Genomic DNA, 23248 nt, shown 5'->3' with positions numbered 1-23248 from the left:
TGCCTAACAAATGGTGGTAAACGCCAAGAGCACCCCGGTGATAAGAATGAATATTGATCATCAGGCTGACAGCTGCCTCTATTAAGTCTGAGGCTTCCTCAATTGTTCCAGGCTTTTGAAGGGGCCATTAACTGCAACATGTGTCTCACTAGGGAGTTCTGTTTACCAGACTTGAAGTTCTGTTTTGCCCTGATGGTGGGCGAGGTGCCCAAGTCAAGTACCCAACATCACCCACCCCCCCCCCCCAACCTTCCATCACCCAAGACCCCACCGGTACCAGAGAACCCCACTGCTGTCACTCGAGAACCCCCGTTCCCACCCCACACCATTACCTGATTGACAGGTATTTCCACTGCAGCGAGTGGGGGTAACTTTGATTAATTGGGTGATGTTATAACTTCCTTTTGTCCCAGCCTGGATCAAAAAAGTGAAGAGAAGCATATAATCCCAGGGTGACAGCATTTGTTTTTCACTTCCCTTCTTGTTCTAACAGTATACAAGGCTGGTGGCAAGTGAGAAACTCCCTGGCTTGCCGTTCTCACATAAAAGCCTTTCTCTACACATGGTCCAAGACGACAAGAATTACGATGGATTTAGGATTTTTATCGTTCTGGAGCACTTTGAACTGGATAAGTATTTGAAAAGATTCTAAACTGATAAGAGGAATGGAGAGGGAAATGGGATTAAAGTAGCTGCAGGTGAAGAGCTAGTATTGGGCTGAATGGCCTCCTTTTCTGCTTCTTTAGTAATGATTCGGTGTTAAATGGAGTTTCCATCTAATGATGCACTTATAAATCCAGGTTTTTAGTATTAATTATAAGGTTTTTTTTATTCATGCAGTAGTCAACTTCCCGAAAGAAGTAAATTCACGGTTCATCAAGTGAATTTACTGCAACGTGTGGTACTGAACCATACCCTCAACTCATTTAAAAAGTACCTGGATGTGCACCTAAAGTGCTGTGACCTACAAGGCTACGGACCAAGTGCTGGAAAGTGGGATTAGGCTGGGTGGCTCATTTTCGGCCAGCGCAGACATGATGGGTTGAATGGCCTCCTTCTGTGCCGTAAATTTTCCATGATTCTATTCTAGGAGCATGCAATTGCCTACAAAACAATGACTACACTTCAAAAGTAATTCAGTGGCTTTGAAGTACTTTGGGATCTCCTGAGAACATGAAAAGCACTATATAAATCCAAGGTCTTTCTTCCTTCTTTATTGCATGGGGTACTCCGAGGCGCTTTCCCCAGTCTGCGCCAAGTCCACTGATCTCAGCCAGGTCAATGGTTGGGCACTAATATTGGCCACATTGTCCCTGAGGTGGGACAAAGGCCAGGGTTCCTGCTCCTGATCTCTATCCAGCTGATCTTCCTGAAATATAGATGTGTATGGACATCAAGTAGTATCTCCCCACGGCTAGAAGGTCTGCCAACAGTCACTACCTTCATACATAAAGAATGGCCACAGGGAAAAGGTACTGCAGGCTCAGGACTCCCAGAAAATTACAGCAAAAAAAATCTACAGGAAGAATGGTCAGAGCATGGTAATAGCGGTGAAGCAAGAAAGTGTTAATTGTCATTTTGAAGAGGAATCTCTATTAGCAAGCTTTCATTTCTAGCCTTCCAGGCAGTGCAGACAGGTGTCTCAGTTGAAAGGCTGCTTTGCACTTCCACTTCCTGTTCTAGCTGAAGGGAATGAACCCTACAGTTATCGAAGTGTGAAGTGAGCATCTGAGTAACTATGCAAGCACCTCCTCACAGAATGTAGAAACACAAAGACACTTTACCGTCAGAGGAATATCCTGTGAGGCCTCCGAAAATGACCAGCACATAGCTGACGTCCAGCTCTTTCATGATCTCGTAGGCCTTCTCCTCTGGAGAAGCCATTGCCTAGTAGTGGATAAATACACCCAGTGTTAATAACATTTGGGTACGATATGTATAATGTTGCCTCTCATTTTGCCTACACTTGTCCAGTCAGGATTCTATTGCACATAGCTGCAGCTTTGTGTGAATAAGTACATCTTCTAATATCTATTCTAGTGAGGTTAAGTAACTGGGATATAGGATATATGCAGCTCATTATCATTTATATTTTTCCCATTCCAGAGTTTTCATTCATACACGTCACCAGCTCTTGCATTAGAAGAATTTATACTGTCGCACAGCACTGGTCTAGACTGTTACACAACTTCCACATAAATAGCACCTTTAACATGGGGGAGAATGGACACTGAACAGGAGTTAGAGGAGGTGATTGAAAGTGAGGGGCTTTAAGGAAGCTTATGAAGACGTGGAAGAGATAGAACAAGGCAAAGGAATTAATGGTGCGAGGGCTGGGGGAGGAGATTGCAGGCCTGGGTGGAGGCAAAAGGGCAGGTTTTGCGGGGAGGGAAGGAGGAAGTTCCAGGGGATGGGGCCAAGGAAGTCCTGCCACTGTAAGGAACGCTGGGAGGGGAAGATACGCAGAAGCCCAATGACAAGAGGATTGAAGAGCATGGGCTGAGACATAGGACTGCTGGTGGTCGCAAGCCTGGAGTGGGGTGGGTTGCGGCTGCACAGGAGGTTGTAAATAAGGATAAGGGCACTCCAATCACTGGGCTGGGACAAGGAGCCAGTGGGGGTTGGTAAAAATAGGGGTGATAGGCAAAGGCAGGATGCAAACGGAAGAGTTTTGGAAGAGTTGAACTCGGAGGTCAGTGAGGAAAGAGTTGGAGATGTTGAGCCAGGGGTTGATGACGACGTGGCTGTGAATTTCGATGGAATAGGGTGAGGTAAGGACACAAAGAGGCAATGTAATAAAAGTGAAAACCGAAGAGTTTACATACCAATCATCTGACTGCCAATGATTCTGATATCCCTGAACCACACAAGTTTGTTAACCTGATCTAAAATTCTCAGAGCTAAGAATATTTTGGATACATGAATTTCAAACTGTTCAGTTCCATTATCAGAACTGGTTAATTTTTCAAACCTAAATGGATTACAGGACCAAACGCAGGGAAGGCACTACAGTACAGTATTTTGCATCTTCTGGCTTTTCAAGCATAGCAGGGCCAGAGAATTAAAGTTTTGTTGTACAGCACAAACCAATATTAGCCAGCACAGGGTAAAGGCACAGGACCTGTGCAGATTCTTACTAAAGAATGCTGTACATAAGGGCTTGCTGTAGAGTTACGAGACCTATGCGGGAGTGGAAAATTCCGCAGGCAAAAATGAAAGACTTGCATTTATATAGCACCTTTCACGACCTCAGGATGCCCCAAAGCGCTTTACTGCCAACAAAGTAATTTTTAAAAAAAAGTGTAGTCACTGTTGTAGCGTAGGAAACGCAGCAGCCAATTTGCACACAGCAAGGTCCCACAAACAGCAATGAGATGAATGATCAGATCATCTGTTTTAGGTGTTGGTTGAAGGACACTGGGGAGAACTCCCCTGCTCTTCTTCAAACAGTGACATGGGATTTTTTTACATCTACCCAAGAGGGCAGACAGAGCTTCGGTTTAACCTCTCATCCGAAAGACACCACCTCCGACAGTGCAGCACTCGCTCAGAACTGCACTGGAGTGTCAGCCTAGCTCTTATGCTTAAGTCTCAGGAGTGGGACTTGAACCCACGACCTTCTGACTCAGAGACGAGAATGCTACCAATGCTGAAACGGTGGGTCCAGGATATGTGATTGGCTTGTTTTGCAGAGAACATGCAAATTACTTTGGTTCTGTGCAGTAAATCGAAATGCTGGGGGGGGTTTACTGCCTTTAGAGGGCAAACTACTGCAATTAAAAACTGAAAAGGTTGGGAATACATAGCAGGTCCATCAGTATTTGAAAGAGAAAAGATGGATTTGAGGGTTGATCCTTGGGGATATGGGCCAAAGGCATGTATATGGAGCTAGATCACAGATCAGCCATGATCTTATCAAATGGTGGAGCAGGCACGAGGGGTTGAATGGCCTACTCCTGTTCCTATGTTCCTATCAACAAGCTGGAAAATAAGCACGGTGCTCTTTAGGGCTGAACAAAACGCAAAGGGAGTGGGGGAGTAAGTAAAATGCAAAAGGCCAGATCAGCATTACTGACTCGTCACAAAGTGACAGTTTATAGTCCGCAAACAGATTTTCCTAAACGATGGAAAACTGCTGGCAGTGGGAAAGCAGGAGAAAGACAAAAATAAAAGATGAAAACAGCTCCAAAATGAAGGAGTTAAATGGGAGACACAATGAATGGATTTGAAGCTATTTCAGATTTCTAGCAGATACAATGCTTCTTTTCATCTCCAGAGGGAGAACTACTGCTGCATTGCTCACTGAGGACACCAATACCATTGTGAACGGCCCATATAATCTGAAAGTTGGCCCCGACAATGTGTTTTTCCCGGACCCTCTTCTGTGGGTGTGAAGTGTGGTTTCTGCTGAGCTGAAATTGCATTATCCAAAAATACCCACCTGCCCGACTCTGGAGATGTGAGTGTTATTCCAGGTGTTGTTGTCTACCAGGATGGTTCGATTGGCCATTGCTGTGATTTGATAACCGTAATCCCACCACGACATCACTTTGGCATCCTGGAAACAGACAGGGGGCAAATTAAAACAGGCCTGTACTGAAGGGAAACCAACTATTCGATTAACTCCAATCACCTGCTTACCTGAAGCAGCACAGGTTATGTCTACAACACTACAGTAGCAATTCGAACATACGAACAATGAGGAAAATACCCACTGTTCCATCCAGCCTGTCGCACACAATTGCAATGCCTTGTGCATCACAATATATACACTCCCCACCTCACCCGAAAGCAGTGTAATTTCTGGGGAGGGGTGAAAGAAAACCAGACTAAAAAGCCAGGTTAATTAGGAGGAAAAAAAATCCAGAAAATTCTGACCAAAATAAAAAAAAAGAGCTCCCCTTTAAAGGCATTAATGTAAACAAACAAAAAGCAATGATTTAAAAATAAAAAATAGTTCTTGTGGTGTGTGCTACACTAGCAAGCCAGTATTTACTACCCTGAGCGTGGGTCTGGAGTCACTTGCAGGCCAGACCAGGTAGGTGTGACAGGTTCCCTTCCCTGAAGGACATTCATGAAGCAATTGGGTTTTTACAACAATCTGGCAGCTTTCATGGTCATTTTCTGGTGCCAGCTCACAAATTCCCAGATTTATTGGATTCAGTTTCACAACTTGCCCATGGTCGGGTCTAAACTGATCTCTGGGTTACTGGACCAGCACCATAGTCACTGGGCTACCCCACTCTTGTGGTTTGTTAATTTTTTTAATGGAAGTAAACAGTGAAGGATTGTTTCAAATCACTGACAAGGGGCACAGAATCAGTATCACAGGAAGAGTGAAGTGGGGGAAGTTAGAAGAGATGTTTTCAGAGGATTATTAGAACATGGAATGGTTTAGCACAAATAACCTGCATTAACCCCTATTATTAAAAGAAATCAAGCTTAGCAGATACAAGCTAGATAAAGCACTTGTCTCAAGAGCTTGTAACAGCGACTGAATTATTCTTTATTCCTGTGACTACCAACGAACAATAAAAACAAGGTACCTTTATTTTACACAAAGCACATTCTGCCCCCACTAAACTGGAGGGGGTCCGAAAGGCAGCACGTGGTAACAAAGTCACATATCTAAAAGTTGAAAAACTGGCTGCTGTGAAGTCAGAATTCAGCAGGCCTCTGCCCAGGGGGAGCTCTATTGCACCATGTTTGGTCTGGAGGCATCTTCCCCCCACACCACTTAGTAGACAAAGACTTCAGATGGATAAAACACCAAATAGTTTACCTGTAACGTAGCCAAAAAGAAATGGTTTTCTCTCTTTCCCTATTCTTGTGTCTCCCCTGCTCCACGTACCATCTCTGACAGGGCGAGCCAGCACAGACTAGCTACCTGGCCTCTGCCAATCCCTGTCTGAAACCAACCGTTAGGAGGTGTGTGAGCAAAGCTCAATGACTTTCCCATTCCCTTCTTTACTGTTTCTAAGCAATGTGGAACTCACAGTGACAAGTGGCTTTATACAATTTCAGTGCCCATACCTCTGGGGTGTTGTGCCTGAGCCAGTAGTAAGCCTCCCTGAAGTCGTCAAAGATAATCCTGCTTCCGTCCCCTCCGCGGGCGGACAGAACGATGGAGGGAGAAGAGTATGCCTCGCTGGTCACCCAGGTGGAATGAAAGGTGTAGGTAATTAGGAAGAAGGTCATCACAAGCACCATTCCACTCGCTACCTAAATCAGAGCAGATTACAGAAAAATATGTTTAGATGGATAAAACACCAAATAGTTTACCTGTAACGTAGCCAAAAAGAAATGGTTTTCTCTCTTTCCCTATTCTTGTGTCTCCCCTGCTCCACGTACCATCTCTGACAGGGCGAGCCAGCACAGACTAGCTACCTGGCCTCTGCCAATCCCTGTCTGAAACCAACCGTTAGGAGGTGTGTGCCCTGGAAGCGACAACAGAAGCTTCTCAGTCAGTGCTGGACTGATGGAAACATTTATAGTTGGCAGGCTATTTGACCACAGGAAACATCGCAGCCAGGCCTTATGCTGTCCTCAGCCAATACCCACATGCACTTTCCAGTAATTAGGAGCAGGAACCCTGGCTGACTTTCCCCACTCTAGCCCAGGAATACTGTTGCTAATTGTAGTGCCCTTACTGCCACACTGGCTCAGGCCAGGGAGTGTAACTGAGAACTTTTGGTCTGTTTGTCTCAGTTCCAAACCCACTAAGTAAAAGAGAAGTTTATCTTGTGATGAGTAACAGGGGTCAGCAATGCTGCACTGTAACTGAACACTAGGAGGAGCACAAAGGCAAGTTGTGTTTTGTCGTCTTGTTTGCAGATCAGAAAATCACTGCAAAAAAAACACTGCACTTGTTTTGTGCGTTACCATGTGGTCAAAATGTCTTGAAGCACTTTGGGAGTACGATGATGGTTATGTAACTATTCTGCACTAGTGTTGTCCTAAAAACAGCAATGAGATGAATATACATTTAATTATTTTTGGTGGTGCTGGTTAATGGCAGCAGGACAGAACTCCCAGCTCATCCCCCTAAACATCCACCTAAACAGGTAGACGAGCCTGCGTCTGAAGAAAGGCATCTCTAGTAACGCAACAATCTCTCAGTAATGCAATGGAATCTGCTTTAATCCTGGTGAGGGACTCAAGCCACCAGCTTCTGACCCAAACACAAGACTACCACTAACTAAGCTAAGCTGGCACATATATAATATACTACAATGAGATACCTCCATTTCTGTTCTTTTTATTCTCGGATATCGGCAGCAAGGCCGCATTTAATGCCCATCCCTAGTTGCCCTGAGGCGACGATAGGCCTCCTCCTTGAACTGCTGTTGTCTTTGTAGTGCTGGTGCCTCCACAATGTTGCTAGGTAGGGAATTCCAGGATAATGACCCAACAATGATGAAAGATTAGCAATCTATGTCTAAGAGGGGAACTTGGAGGTGACTGTGTTCCCACGACATTGCTGCCCTTGTTGTTCATGGTTGTACGTTCACAGGGGAGACAGGTGCTGTCGCAGTAACCTTGGTGAGTTGCTTCAGTGCGTCGTGTACATCGTACATGCTGTGGCCACAACGCACTTGTGGTAGAGCGGGCGGATAGTGGCAGGGGCACTGAACAAGCAAACTGCTCTGCCCTGGATGGTGTTGAACTTGAGTGTTTTAAGAACGCCTGGGGTGCCCAAGCAATCTTCCATCAAATTTTGGTAGCTGTGCTCAGTACTTTGTTACATTAAAAGTTACTCATCTAATTCTTTGTTGCACAAACTGACATCTAGGTCAACCTTCTGACCCAGAGGCAACAACACTACCAACTGAGCCAAGCTGGCACTGTGCACAGGGTAGTGTGGCACAAAGGGCTCTTGCACTCATTGCATCATCAATCTAACAACAATATACCCAAACTTGTAGATTTGCCCTTCAGGTTGCTGTTGCCTCGTCCCCTCAATGCTAATTTCTCTGGGAGGGGCAAACTGTCCGTCTGTAGGGATCTCTGCTGCTGCCATAGATTGTGCTTCATGTTTTTCTGAAGCAGTTTATAAATCCACAGGCCCCTATCCATTTATCAACGATGCTGTGTCTACCCATCGTCTCCCTTTCCCCCCCGGAAGGCCTGGCATCAGCAGCCCTTCAGTGCCACGCCAAAACAGCCAGCCTTCATGGTGCAATCTGGACAGTGCTGGCAGGCTATTTAACTGTGGATGGCATTGCCACCATGTCTGTTATCCAAGGGGATCAAGGAGAAGGAAACCTGGGTGATTTTCTGCCCTATAGTCTGGGGACGTAGAGGGCAACTGTAAAAACCCTCACTGCCACCCCATCCGAGATCAGATAACTCAATACAGAAGCGGGATTGGAACTTGGTACTCTTCTGATCAGCATGGCCTTATGCATTTAGCGACTGAATGATCAGGCTCCACAGATGAGTTTTACAAGCAACAGTATTAATCAAAAATAAAATACAGAGCATTAAAACTTTTTAATATCGCATCTTTATCTGGGTATCACTAAGTTTTGTTTTCAGTTTTCTCCCTCCTCTCCAGAAAGCACCAACTCTCAGGCATTAGCTGTAATTCAGTACCTCATTCAAGTAACCATTTTTTATGTTTGAGCCTGGACGGTGATGACCACTGAGCACATCACGGATCAATCTAGTCCCACCCTCACCCACAGTTCAATTTAATCCCATCATCTAACCTCACCCTCGCCCACAGTTCAATCTAATCCCACCCTCGCCCACAGTTCGATCTAATCCCATCCTCACACCCAGGGTTCAATCTAATTCTATCCTTGCCCAAAACCCATTTTCCAGTAGGTATCATTGGCTGGCGATCAGAAGCGAGAACCCTGGCTGAATTTCCCCTTCGTAATCCAACTAATGCCAGTTGTAATACCCCTACTGCTTCTTCGGCTGAGATCAGCTAATTCAGTACGGGCTAGGAGCATGGCTTAGTGCTACACCAGGCGGTGCCTTCACCAACTAGGCCACGGAGCAGGTTGGCAGTCTAACTTTAATATAACGCAGTTAATGCAGCAAATGGTTGGGCTCTGAGGTTGACGAGGCCGAGGGAAGATCATACCTCATTCTTGATTGGATAAGTGGAATCCTGCTGCTTTTTTAATTTCTTATCTGGACGACTGATATCCAAATTCTTTATGTAAGTCGACAGCACCTGAGACACACCAATTCCCGAGAGGATACACATCACTGGGGCCAGAACCAGCATAAGCCGAACCTGTGGAGACAAAAAAAAATAGAAGTAAGAGACTGACTGCTGCACAGGTCTGAATCTAGGCTCTTATGATGACTGTTAAAGGGGAAGGAACGTTTGCAGGGAGGGAAGAGAATAGTTTTTGTTCAATGCACTCCCTCATTTTACAGAATAAAACAGTCCCACCATAGTTTTATTTGACGTTTTTGTATTATCCACATGGAGAATATTAAGTCTGGGTCCCCTCTCTGCTCCAACGATGTTACTGACAGAACATCCCGACGCACCTCCACTGGATAGAGAGAGAGCTGCCACTGTGGCTGAGGCAGAGGTGCTGTTAGATCCCCCCCTCCCCCCAGGATGTTGCGTTATTTGCTGGGTTTGCACAGAGACACACTGTCGGTGATGTAATTGGAGCTACCCAGCTGGGAGAGAGATCTGGCTTGATGGTGCCCAAGTGGGGAAGAAAATTGGCATTTTTATAGAAATGTCAAAGTTCTGGAGAAACAACGGATTTACTTTAACTTCGACCAAAAAGTATCCCCCAAATTGTCCTGCACCTTGAAATATTTCATATGAATGTATTTGTGACACCTGAATCCAGCTCTGCATACCTGCCTTCTAATTAAACACTTTGCAATCTCAAACAGCACATACAGACAGATGGAACTTGGAATGGAAATGTGATTCAGAGGATGAGCAGACATTATGGCCAAATATGGGCACACACTACATTTCATCTGTTGCCCATCAAAACACCAAGCAAGGGCAGTCTGGCAGCACAAGTGCCAATGCACGGTGCAGCAAGTTCAAATCCCAGTCTTGAAGGATGGTCGCTTTCAGATGTACCGTTGAGTTAATCATTGCAAGGAATTGGGGGGGGGGTCGCGGGGGGTGAGGGGTAATGGAGGAGTTGATTTGGAGGGGGAAAACAGATGAGAGAAAACTAAGTGGAGAAAATTGGAATGGGCACAGAGGCCAGAGAAACTCCTAACCTGGCAGCACGCTTTTATTTATCTTCTTCCCCCTCCCTGGGGACGTGACTTTAAGGTCACTTTTACCGTACAACTTGTCTTTTTCAAAGGAGTTCATACCAAGATTGTGTTTGACATTTTTATAACATGTTATAAATAATTATTTAAGTGTTTACAATATACACAACACATCTGTGAATTACCACCTCATTAGAGTTAAGTAAGCAGGAACAAATGGGAAAACAAGGAACTCAGAGACTAACGTATGATTGTGAAGGATTGCTGGACTTATTTGACATATTGATTAATACACTACAGAGGAAAGAAATGTTCTTAAGTCACAAACTGATATGTTTGAATGTTGTGCAGTACATCTCATGTGTGATACTATTAATCCATCACCTCAAATTGCTCCCAACAGTGGTAGCTCTGTAAATACCAGCACTTCACGTATTGTGTAGCTCAAAATGCCTTCTCCAAAGTCAACAGAATCTAAAATTTTAATGTTCGTTTTTTTTTGCACAATGCTTAGAGGGCAGGATTGCAGAGCTGGATTCAGATGTCACTGTTCATAGTGCAAACATTTCACATGCTCACCATTACATGCTACTGAAATCCCAGTGGCAACACTGTACACATGGCCAATGATACCAATGTTCACATGTCGAAAGGATTCTTACCATCACAGCCGAGAAGTACATGCTGGTGATGCCGTACATGATGATGAAAATCCTGGCATCTGACAGGTTGTTGAAGCAATAGTACAAACCAACTGCAGGAAGAAAACACAAAAAATACTGCAGTCAGACACACACTAATCCAGGCACAAACCTGACACTAACAGGTTAAACCAAGAGGAAACCTGGCACTTGTGGGTTAAATCTAAAGGGAAAGCAGGCAATAGTGAGTTAAATCAAGTTTCTGACAACAATGGGAACTTTGGGATCAGGAGTGTTCCCAGAATTCTGACAGGAGGAAAACAATCTTTTAAACACTTGGGATTTTAATCTTCTCTGACTGCGTACTGCTGAACACCCACATAAAATTCATTTGTGCTATTTTAGTGTAGTCAATTTGCCGATTTAAAATAAACGGATTAGCAATTGCATCAAAATAGCACAAGAAGAATTTTTATGTCGAAGTATTATGCAGCATGCTGCCAGATGGAGTTAGTCTTAAATGACAGACCAGTGGAAATGGCTTGATTACTAAAGCTGCTTTTATACTGCAGTTATACACCTAACTGTGCCACTCTCTCACATTTAACTGTGTAGCAGTCCTTCCTGCAAACCGGCTTGTTGTTGTGCGTGTGGGATTTTAGTAATGTTATGACACTGTGGCAGTTGGGAAGACCTAGCGAAAAGATCAGTCTTCCAGGCCAATGGCTGGTCTTGAAAGATCCGGCAAGTATCTTTCCGCCAAGTATACCTTGATGTTGCTGCCAGCCGTGCCAGACCCACGCCAGTGGCTGAAGACCAATATAAAAGCAGGCCGAGGGTCAGCTGTGATTTCTGATGTTCTTATAGAAAACAGAAGACATTTGGTAAATCCTACAACAGCTGAATGAATTACACAATCACCTGCATTAGAAACACCAGTGGGATCATTACTGTTTTCAATCTTTTAACCTGTGTTTACAAAACATTTCAGCCATATTTCAGATTAGTTTTATTTAAAATACTAAATTCCACATTTAGAAAGGTTACCTCCTGCCCCAATATTTCTGCATTAAATGCACTGTGTGGTGTTGCACAGACCAGCAAGGTCCCAGGTTCAGTCCCTGGTCTATGCTGACTCAGTTAGAGCAGTGCGACAACTGGCCTCCTTATACCACGGCTGGGAAGGGGAAAAAACACATTTAGGGTTCCCACTGTTCACAGGTATCCGGTGACAACTCTGTTGGAAATTGCACGTGTAAATATTGGATGTGGATGAGATCAATCTTTGCTGTAATGTCCTCCACAATTGAATAGCTTGCGAGCATTCACTGCCTATTTGCTAAAGAACGGGCATTTAGTCGCTATCTTGGAAGAAACTTGCAGAATCATACTCAGCAAGGAGTTGATACATTGAGAAGGGGAAAGGGGAGCAAACTGGCAGAAAGAGGGAAAATAACATCATACTTGACAAAATCATTAAAACAGATGCAGTTAGCGTGTCACTTAAACCTTCAGCTTAAAAGGTCTTTGGACATGTAGGAAACTACACAGGTCTTTTAACAGCTCACGGAAACTTTTGGATGAGAGTTCACACAAATCCGTGTCTAATGCAATGTTTTCACATGCACCAATGTGCAGGAAGGAGTGTGTACATGCACTTTTTTCAAGTGTCCTCGTAAACACACGTACCTGGGAACATGAAGACGAGGAGTTGCAGGTCGAAGTAATATGAGGACCAGGTGGTGGGCTGATGTTCAGAGACCGAGGCGATGATGGGAATATTGTTCTTTGCATAAGAAGGATCTAGTAAAGAGTAGAAACGGCCAGTCCACGGGGAAATTTTGCCTGCAACGAAACCGATATACCTAGTCATATTCATAAAAACAAGTATACTAGCTGGCACAAGCCGTTAATTCATTTTGTGAATACAATACAAAACATCTTTAATCCTTTGTGTCACAGGTCTGAGTCAGGAAGAGAGATTATTCAAGCAAAAGCTATTCAACCTTGAAAGGAAGTAACTATGAGGGGACCTGAGAGAGGTACACAAGTTAGCAAACAGCACAGAAAAAGGTAAATCTGGAACATTATATTCAACCCATGACAGTAGGACAAGATGGCACAGCTTCAAATAAAATGCAAATTTAGGACTGATGTCAGAATGATCACCTGTGGAATGGACTTCTAGGTAGGGTAGTAGAGATAAAATCCCTGGAATCATAACCTGTTGCATACCGTGGCAAGTAAGATTCGTGCCAGACAAGTGGCAGGCAATGACCATCTCCAACAAGAAAGTATTTAATCACCTCCCTTTGACATTCAATGGCATTACCATCGCCGAATCCCCCATCAACATCCTGGGGGTCACCACTGACCAGAAACTTAACTGGACCAGCCACATAAATACTGTGGCTATAAGAGCAGGTCAGAGGCTGGGTATTCTGTGCCTAGTGACTCACCTCCTGACTCCCCAAAGCCTTTCTACCATCTACAAGGCACAAGTCAGGAGTGTGATGGAATACTCTCCACTTGCCTGGATGAGTGCAGCTCCAACAACACTCAAGAAGCTCGACACCATCCAAGATAAAGCAGCCCGCTTGATTGGCACCCCATCCACCACTTTAAACATTTACTCCCTCCACCACTGACTGCAGCGTGCGCCATCTACAAGATGCACTGCCAGGCCCTCTTAGACAGCACCTCCCAAACCCGCAACCACCTAGAAGGACAAGGGCAGCAGGTGCATGGGAACACCACCACCTGCACGTTCCCCTCCAAGTCACACACCACCCTGACTTGGAAATATATTGCTGTTCCTTCATCGCTGGGTCAAAATCCTGGAACTCCCTACCTAACAGCACTGTGGGAGAATCTTCACCACACGGACTGCAGCGGTTCATGAAGGCAGCTCACCACCACCTTCTCAAGGGCAATAAATGCGACGCCCATATCCCATGAATGAATAAAAAGAAACCCTGATGGGAAAGTGGCCTGTAGGTTATTTATGGAGAGATGAGCTAGGGTGACCTGAATGGCTATCTCCATCTATATCTATCTTGTGAACCTACAGTATTCGTGTGTCTCACAATGAAAACGGCCAGCATGCCAATCCAGGAAGGAAAATTAGGAAAGCTAATAATCCATAGGGAAAAGGGTGACCACAAGTTCAGGAAACTCATTAAGGAAACACGTGAATAGTTACATAATCTTCAGGAAATGTCTGACCACAATCGTGGAATGCTGCAGTTATAAACACTTATAAATCGCAGAGTAATCTATTTTCCTGTAGGTACAACAAAGAACTAACCAAAAAAGGTTGGAAATATGTTAAAACCTTTTTTTGGTATGTACAAAAGAAATACACAGGAATCAGCTCCCAAAAACTACTTAGATGGAGGATAAATCCAAACCCAACCATGGGCTGGTCGGGCTGATCTGCCTGTTGCGATATTTAATTTCTATCTAACTCTACACGACGTCGCGAAAGAAACATCTGATCACAATACTGGACCAACGACCGAAAAGCATTCTCATAGATTATCTATCACACACACCCCCCTCATATTTCTGGTACTGTTCAGTGCTGCTACTGTCACTAGGATTTTATTATTAGAGAGAACAACTTGGCCACACTTCTGGTGGAGACTGAGGGAGGGTGGTAATGAGAGGGAGGAAGGGGATAATATAACACTATGAGCAGTAATACTGTACCTGTCAGCATCAGCACAGTTCCTGCAGACAGAACAACCAACCCCACCAGTGAGATAACGCTCTTGAAAAGGATCTCGAACTGCTGCGGGTTCAACTTGCTGCGTAGGTAGTCAACAAAGGCATGGATTTGGCACAGACCGAAAACACCCAGGGCAGCCATGTGCTCCGAGGATTGGACAGGCTGAGGGGAGGAAGAAAATCCAAGAGTTCAAATGTTTCTTCAGCATATGGCCCAGGGAGAAACTGCACAAACACAATTTTATTATACAATGTTTTTTTTTTGATAAACTGCTATGAATTATTGTCTGATGATTACAATGCAAGAGAAGACAGAAAATGCAACACATTTTGAAGTCAGTGCACCAGAGGATAGCTGTGGATGCAGGGGCTCAATTTAAATTTTCAAGCCTGGAGACAGATTTTTGTTAGGATCATACAGGAGGCTGCCATTTGGCCCATCATGCCTGTGCCGCCTCTTTGAAAGAGCTATCCAATTAGTCCCACACATCTGCCTTTCCCCATTGCCCTGCAAATCTTTCCTCCAAGTATTTATCCAATTCATAGATTAGGGTATCAAGAGATATGGATCAAAGGCAGGTAAATGGAGTTGAGGTACAGATCAGCCACGATTTAAATAAATGGCAGAACAGGCTGGAGGAGCTGAATGGCTTACTCCTGTTCCTATCTGCAGCTAACTCGAACAAACAAGTTTAAAAAGTGTAATTGTAAGTTTTAGTGTGTAGGCAGACTAGGCATTATAGATACTGATCCACACTGTAGTGCACAATCTTTTAGAATAGTCATCCATTGGGATATGGCTTGGTACGGATATCCTCCTCATTGCCTAAGCTCATACATGTAGAGGGGCTGCCACCACCCATGGGACTGTACCCCAGCATGATTCAGCATCGCCGTGGGAAGTGGGCAGAACACTGGAGAAAGGAAGCAGCTTCACAAACCTGGAATCCCACAAAGGAGATCTGCATGGAGAGGAGGGTTCCAAGGCAATACACCGTGCAGTACGCAACATAGATCCGGTGGGAAAAGCGGCCAGTCAGCATAAGGATAAGTACGTGAAGTGGGATCAGATTAATCAGGAACACGTAACCGCCCCATGAGGAAACCTGGAAGAGATAAAACACACCAAGATTAAAAATACAGCAAAGGCAAAATCAGACAGGCATCAAATTCATCCTGTGCATTTTCAAAGGAACACTAACTGCATGCTATGATATTAGTAACAAACACATTGACATGAAATACTTTCATCTGCTATTTTAACAAAGACATTTAACCTGTTAAAGTAAACAGGTAAAACACGGGACAAAGGAATTTCCTACAAATGCTTCAGCGCATTAGTACGGTTGCATGCTGCGATTTCAACCTCAAAGGCAAAGTCTCTGTAAAGATGCTGGTGCTCAATATGAATTATGATTTTCAGATGGTCACACTATTTAAATACACAAGAACCTAGTTCCATTAAATTAGTGTTTATTTCCAGTATTTATGTGGTCAAATCCAGCGGGGTAATAAGGGCCATGGAAGGCCACAAGAGAGGATGAAAAAAAAGGGATGTTAAATTCACCAAGAATTGGCTTACCGATTGTGTGGGTAATCCAACTCTTGATGCATTTTAACATCCCCTTGTTTTATTACATAAAGAATAATTAATTTCCAAATTCTGACGACACAAAATTAGGTGGGATTGTGAGTTGTGACGACGACACTAAACTAGGTGAGTTGTGAGGAGGATGCAAAGAGGCTTCAAGGCGATTTAGACAAGTTGAGTGAGTGGGCAAATACATGGCAGATGCAGTACAAGATGGATAAATGTGAAGTTATCCACTTCGGAAGGAAAAACAGAAAGGCAGAGTATTATTCAAATGGTGATAGATTGGGGAATGTTGATGTACAAAGGGACCTGGCTGTCCTTGTACACCAGTCACTGAAAGCAAACATGGAGATGCAGCAAGCAGTTAGGAAGGCAAATGGTATGTTGGCCTTCATTGCAAGAGGATTTGAGTACAGGAGCAAGGATGTCTTACTGCAGTTATACAGGGCCTTGGTGAGACCACACCTGGAGAATTGTATGCAGTTTTGGTCTCCTTACCTAAGAAAGGATATACTTGCCATAGAGGGAGTGCAACAAATGTTCACCAGACTGATTCCTGGGATGGCAGGACTGTCATATGAGAGATTGGGTCGCTTAGGCCTGTATTCACTCGAGTTAAGAAGAATGAGAGGGGATCTCATTGAAACGTATAAAATTTTGACAGGGCTAGACAGACTGGTTGCAGGGAGGATGTTTCCCCTGGCTGGGGGGGTCTAGAACGAGGGGTCACAGTCTCAGGATATGGGGTAGGACATTTAGGACTGAGATGAGGAGAAATTTCTTCACTCAGAGGGTGGTGAACCTGTGGAATTCTCTACGACAGAAGGCTGTAGAGGCCAAGTCACTGAATATATTTAAGAAGGAGCTAGATAGATTTCTAGACACAAAAGGCATCAAGGGGTATGGGGAGAGAGCAGGAATATGGTATTGAGATAGAGGATCAGCTATGATTATATCGAATGCCAGAGCAGGCTCGAAGGGCTGAATGGCCTACTCCTGCTGCTATTTTCTATGTTTCTTAAACATTCCAGCATGGGAGTCACTTAGAACAGCGATATCGGCAACAAATACTAAAGCTGAACAGTAGGTGGACCGATTTTTATATATATCGTTTGAATTCCTGAACCATTCTTTTCTAATAATTACAAGCTCTCGACAAGGCGAATGAACCCTGTAGACAAATGCATCCGTTTCAATGCCTTAGTTACCATATGACTAACTGAATCAAAGGCTTTATTTTTAGCAAGATTGACAAATACCACTGCCAGTTGTTTTCTATTCCTTTAAGAAGGATGGCAATATTTTTATTACAGCCAAGTGTGGCAGAAATAAAGCCCTCTTGTCTCACATTAAGTTCTATAACTTCAAGTCCTTTTGTCACGATCTGAGTAACTAGGCGAAGAAGCACAGGACCGATAGTAACAGGTCACCAATTCTCAACAGGTCAAAGAAATTAAAACTCGTGTGTCTTCGGAATTAAGATAGTTTGGCTTCTTTTCAAGATGTCTGTAATGCTTAGCTATTCTTAGTCACAGTGAGGTTAACCTAGGGATTAGTACGTTATAACTCTCAACAAGATCTTTAAGGTCACTTTAAGGCCACTGTCAGGCTGAACATCCCTCTTTCATTCCCGAGAGCCAGACCAGCTTCTTTCGTGCTAATTGCCTTCATCAGACTTCTGTAATTAGATTGTCCACTATAACTGATAAAATGTTTGATGTCCGCATTACTATTTGAGGTGGATAATTTGACCTTAAAACAATTCTCCAGTTCCTCTTTTGTAAAAGGACATTTCATGTTGGATGGAGTGCCCACGATTAGATGCGCTGGCATTTTCTGTCTTTATAATAAAATGTGTTCTTGTAACCGGCCTTCTTTTGGCGAGTCCTTTGGCACCAGAGCTAAATTCTTTTGCTTGTTTCCATTTAATTGTGTTTATTTTTTGTTCCCTCTTGGAATTAAGAGGTACGGTCTTATTTTTATGAAGCACCAGTTGTGGTATTGATTCAATCAGCTCAATACATTGACTGATCTTATCCCGATCTTACAGAAGGTCTTCTGCTTCTAGCAGCTGACTGTTTAAGTTTTATGACTGTCAGATTTGCCTTTATGTGGATCCTTAAAGATGGATTGAGGTTTTGGTGGATTTGGAGCCAGGTCTTGGATTGGAGATTCAGTGGCTGTAACCGTCCAAGCTATATTACCAGCTGTTGATGTGGCTCCTTTTTTGGAAGCTTAAGAGTCTTCTCTTATCTGCAATCTGTTTTAGATTTCAGCTCATTACTTATCAGGATGTTAATATTCCTGCGATGCCGATAGTAACACTCTACTTCCAAAAGAAAAGATCTCATCAGACTAAATAGACTTCTTGCTGGCCTTTCTTGCAGGCGAGTTGGATTCTAATAGTTTTAAATTCCTTAATTTGGGATGTACATGTCTATCGTATTGGCCAAGATCCCGCTGTGATGAAAATGATCACATACAGAACATTTGTAATCGCCTATAAGCTCGGACATTTTAGCCTTATAATTTGGCATAATGACAAGTGAATCCATGGTAATCGTCTTTTTACACACTTCGAACATAAACGTGATATGGCGGATCTGATTTTTTTGTTCACATGACTCCTAAAGAGAGCAATAGATTGGTATTTTCTGTTACATTGAAGGCAAAACAAATTGTCTGAAAAGCAATGGATGATGTCATCAATCTGCTGGTTATGATTGCTTGGGGGCAATCAAATGCCTTTGCTATAAATCTCACTGGATGTTGTGTTACGACACTTGTGATCTCCATCCATTTCACATTCCAACCCCTTGGCGCTTTTGAATCTATTATAAATTGTTAGGCTTTGAATAAAAAGCTTTGCAACTTGGATTTTATCTCCAAGAAGGCATTCGTCTTCATTGTCTTTGCCAATCGGACGTTCTATCACATGGTCACCAGTAGCGGATTTGACAAAACTGATGTTATGGTTGGTGATAGCCAGAATGCAGTAACAGTTGGGAAAGTAAAATGACTGACTCAAAATAAAGTCCTCCTCACAGCGATGATCGTGTTAGGCCCAGCAGGCATGCGTCTACCAGTAAGGCAGCAAGGACATTTATCACTGGATGCTGCTGGTTGTTCCTGTTTTTTTCTGTGTGGGGTACAGTCTTCCCCAACCTGCGGGGAGTGTGATCAGCAAGGACCACAGTATCCATCTTCGGTTCTAATCATAGAATCTTACAGCACAGAAGAAGGCCATTCAACCCATTGTGCCTATGTCAGCTCTTTTGAAAGAGCTCTCCAATTAGTCCCACCCCCCTGCTCTTTCCCCCGAGCCCTGTAAATTTTTCCTTTTCAAGTATATATCCAATTTCCTTTTGAAAGTTATTTGGGCAGTTGTTTTGGCCAATAATGTTGTATTGTTATCAAGGAGCCACAACTCACCATGACCAAGAACTCACAAGATGATCACAGCTACTGTAACTACATAGATCCCAAGTAAGCCATTGTTATCCCCATAACTACAACTCCCTGAAGAGCGTCATAGTTACTCCCGAGTTAAACTTACTTCAGGGCTGCAGAGAGTGGCTGGGGATGGGATTGCAAACAGGACTTCCAGCATAATCTTGTTCACTAGTCCGGAGAGTAATGTATTGGAATGGAAGCCAGACACTTCCTCCCCCTCACAACAGCAAACAAGGTGGCAAATCACTCTCATTCATTTCCTACCAGTGGCTTAACAGAAGCATGAGCAAAGACCTGAAACAATGCAACAACTGGACTCGAGTTGGAGGGTGCTGGCTGGACAAGGTTGGGGGCAGGGTTAAACCAGACAATATATTATCTTCACTTCCTGCTCCTGTTAGCCCAGGAGTTGAAATGAGCACTTACCATGTAGAAGTAGGCCAGTGCACACATAGCAGACCAGTAGATGGAGCCAGACTTTACAGACTTAATCCACATGTAGTATGTGAGCAACATGCAGAAGATTGCAATACCTGCACAGATACACAGCACACGTTACTAAAAAGAAAAGATAGCAAACTAATCTACAGATAATTTAGAAAATCATGTCCACCCCCCTTGCTGCCACCTTTTGCTACAATTCTTCTTTCAGCAAGAAGATAACACAATTCCAGGCCACTGACATGTCTGGGATCCAGTCAACGGCACTCTGTAATCAGCAGACAAGAGGTTCCAGTGGGCTGGACTGGCACCTGCTGCTACCCATGAAAGCATTTCTACACCCAGACAAGGTCACATAATCCAGACCAACTCTCCAGCACAGCACTGAAGTGCTATGCTTTGGATGAGATGTTTAACCAAGGCTCTGTCTGCCTGTTCCGGTAATTCAGATGGACATTGAAGCTCCCATGTTACTATGAATAAAGGAGCAGGGAGCTCTCCCAACATCCTGGCTAACTTCTCTACCTCAAACATCACCACCCAAAAAAATAACCCCAGAATGAATGCTGATTCATCTGGTAACTTTCTGGGGAATGTTTGCTTATAAAATGAAAGTCCCTGCATCCCAAAGGAAACTGGGTGCACTTATACTACAGCTGTACCATCGAGGCGAATCGGCTTTGGTTTTCACTAACACTGCAGTTTTAGAGCCTGAATCTGGAATCAGGGAACCAACCCAACACCAGAGCAAAACAGAGTGAAACTCCCTGGAGGAGGATGTCTCACCCCACTTTGGAGTCAGTTTGGTCTTTCAAACATGATTTACATGACAAGTTTAGTGTCAGTGCAAAGGTGAAACCACTTTGTACGGGCACTAAACTTATACTAAGTGCACAATAACAGAGACTGATGTTTGAAATACAATATTTATTCATTTTTAAATAGCAATCAATTGACAAATGAGATTCAGTCTCAGAACAGGAGATAAGTGCTACTACTAGAATTATTTACTACATCATCATTAAAAATTTAGAATGCTATTTTTGCATTGCTGAAATTGTTACAGCAACAAGATTAATTAAACCAATTTATCCAACACAAAGGATGCTTTGGGCTGGGTACTCACCTTCATTATCATAGGAGCCGGCAACAGAACGTGAAATGTAACCAGGGACCACAGCAATCATGGCAGCAGCTAACAAGCCAGCACCAGCATCCTGAAACACAATCAGCACATTAACATTCCTACAGACAGCACAGACAGAGATATATTTAAAAAAAAACAATTGCCAAATGTTCAAAATCTGAAACAAAGCCAGAAAATGGTGGATTATATACACGTCAGTCAACTAGTTAAAGCTTCTGGTAGAGACACCTTTGTCAGAACTCCAAGCCAGTGTCTCTGTACAAAATATGACCCTGTCTTTTCTCTGATGGACTTGCTGTGCATCTCAAGCTACATTTCCTTCATTTTCTAAATACAGTGGCCTATACTTACAACCCTTTCAACGCTAACAGCTGAAGCTTACTCGTGACATTGGTTGCACTCACTAACCAACGTGGATCTACCTGACGCAGCAGAGAGAGATACTTAACACACAGTCTGAGTATTTACAGCACAAACTCCCTGTGGCAAGACAGAAATGGTGGGCAGCACTGCCAGAGATGATCACTTGCATTTATCTCTGGTGACATTGGAATCTCTTCAAAAGCTTTTAAAGACCAGCCCTGAGGCTCTTCACTTCACTCCCGGCAGTGGCACAACATCATTTATATCACAGAGCTGCAATTGAAACAGGGGCTACTGTCACACAAGTGATCATCTCGGGCAGTGCTGCCCACCACTTCTGTATTGCCACGGGGAGGCAGAGTGTTCAATCTGCCCCCACTGGCCAACACAACTTGCCACCTTAGGGAAAATCCATGCCCAAAAAATGAAAGTCATTCTGCAATGTAAATAAGGCAATAAGATATGAAGCCAGAGATCCTACAGTTGACAAGCCCTCAACCTCAAATAATCTGCAGTGTTTCACTGATGAAGCTATTAATATTACTAAAATTCTAGTTACAAAAGCTGGCCTGAGACAGTTATACTCTCGTTTATAGGGACCACCGTTTACTTCCTACCTTCAGTTCCTTTGTTAAGTGGTAAGTGACAATGGTGGTGAAAGATGAGAAGAGAGGAGCCAGAAACACGCAGACATTCCTGATGTCGACTGTGATGTGGAAGAAGTGCAGCACGTGGTAGAGGGCAGCAGAAGTGATCATAAGACCTATAAATAAATAAATGCTGTGTCAGTCTCTGTCAAACAAACCAATAAAATGCCTATGCTATCCCCCAAAAAGAAACACCTATCTGCTGTCACACAACATGCATGGACTCTAGTGTAGATCCTTCTAATACTTATGAGAGCTCAAGTTACATTGCACTAAAAACTCAAAGACAAGACATTGAGTAAAATGTAAAGCCAGCAAAATATTTCAAGACTTGTGCTCTTCCCTGTGTCTGGATGGACAGTACCCTGCATAAATAAATGTATAGTGGCTGTGTTAATGTTTCTTCAATACAACGAAATATATCAAATTTAGGGGAGAACTCCCTTTTAATTTCCACGACTCACTCAAGGAAGATATCCACCTGATTGTGGAAGCTGGCCTCTATCTACATCGTGGAATGTAAATTGATCTTAACCCTAACAGCACCATAAAGTCCAGGCTCCCAGCCCCTGCCTTTTAATGTTTCATCTCCCACACCATCAAAATAAACCCTAATATAACAGTAATAAAGTTACCCAGGATTAGCACTGTTACAATATTAACACTATAAAAACTAAATAAACCAATTTCATAAACTTACTTCTGCTCACTTGTCTTCCCTCTCCTTTCCCAATAACTTTCTCATTTTAATTCCTGTTCTAAAACTTTCTTTAAAACACTTTATTCACCTGCATTTCTCTGCTTCCCCCCTCAGGTTCCACTATTTTGAAGGCAATTTAAAATTTGGTGACTGAATGATGGCAGTTTCCAGCCAAAGATCATTTATTGAGGCTATAAAGGTCCATAAATTTAAAGAGTGACAGGGTTGCATCAGAGATTCGGCCTGGGCAACTTGTGATTCTGTTTGAAAACTCTAAGCCAGGAAACACCACTGCTGGGTGTGCCTCCAATCCAT

General features: G+C 43.5%; 1 protein-coding gene across 1 annotated transcript in view; it reads right to left on the bottom strand.

The window, feature by feature from the left end:
* Positions 1 to 23248, bottom strand: part of stt3a (STT3 oligosaccharyltransferase complex catalytic subunit A) — a 49539-nt gene that overhangs the window by 6000 nt on the left and 20291 nt on the right. Inside the window, exons 5-15 of the mRNA XM_067971069.1 lie at positions 22204 to 22349; positions 21203 to 21293; positions 20062 to 20168; positions 15530 to 15694; positions 14571 to 14751; positions 12549 to 12704; positions 10881 to 10972; positions 9095 to 9250; positions 6034 to 6222; positions 4442 to 4558; positions 1785 to 1887 (exon numbers count right to left, since the gene is read on the bottom strand). Coding sequence (XP_067827170.1) covers positions 1785 to 1887; positions 4442 to 4558; positions 6034 to 6222; positions 9095 to 9250; positions 10881 to 10972; positions 12549 to 12704; positions 14571 to 14751; positions 15530 to 15694; positions 20062 to 20168; positions 21203 to 21293; positions 22204 to 22349 — 1503 coding nt within the window. The remainder of the gene's footprint in view (positions 1 to 1784; positions 1888 to 4441; positions 4559 to 6033; positions 6223 to 9094; positions 9251 to 10880; positions 10973 to 12548; positions 12705 to 14570; positions 14752 to 15529; positions 15695 to 20061; positions 20169 to 21202; positions 21294 to 22203; positions 22350 to 23248) is intronic.

Source organism: Heptranchias perlo, chromosome 33 (genome assembly GCF_035084215.1).
Source record: "Heptranchias perlo isolate sHepPer1 chromosome 33, sHepPer1.hap1, whole genome shotgun sequence".
NCBI lineage: Eukaryota > Metazoa > Chordata > Chondrichthyes > Hexanchiformes > Hexanchidae > Heptranchias > Heptranchias perlo.
This window is presented reverse-complemented; position numbering and strand designations above follow the sequence as displayed.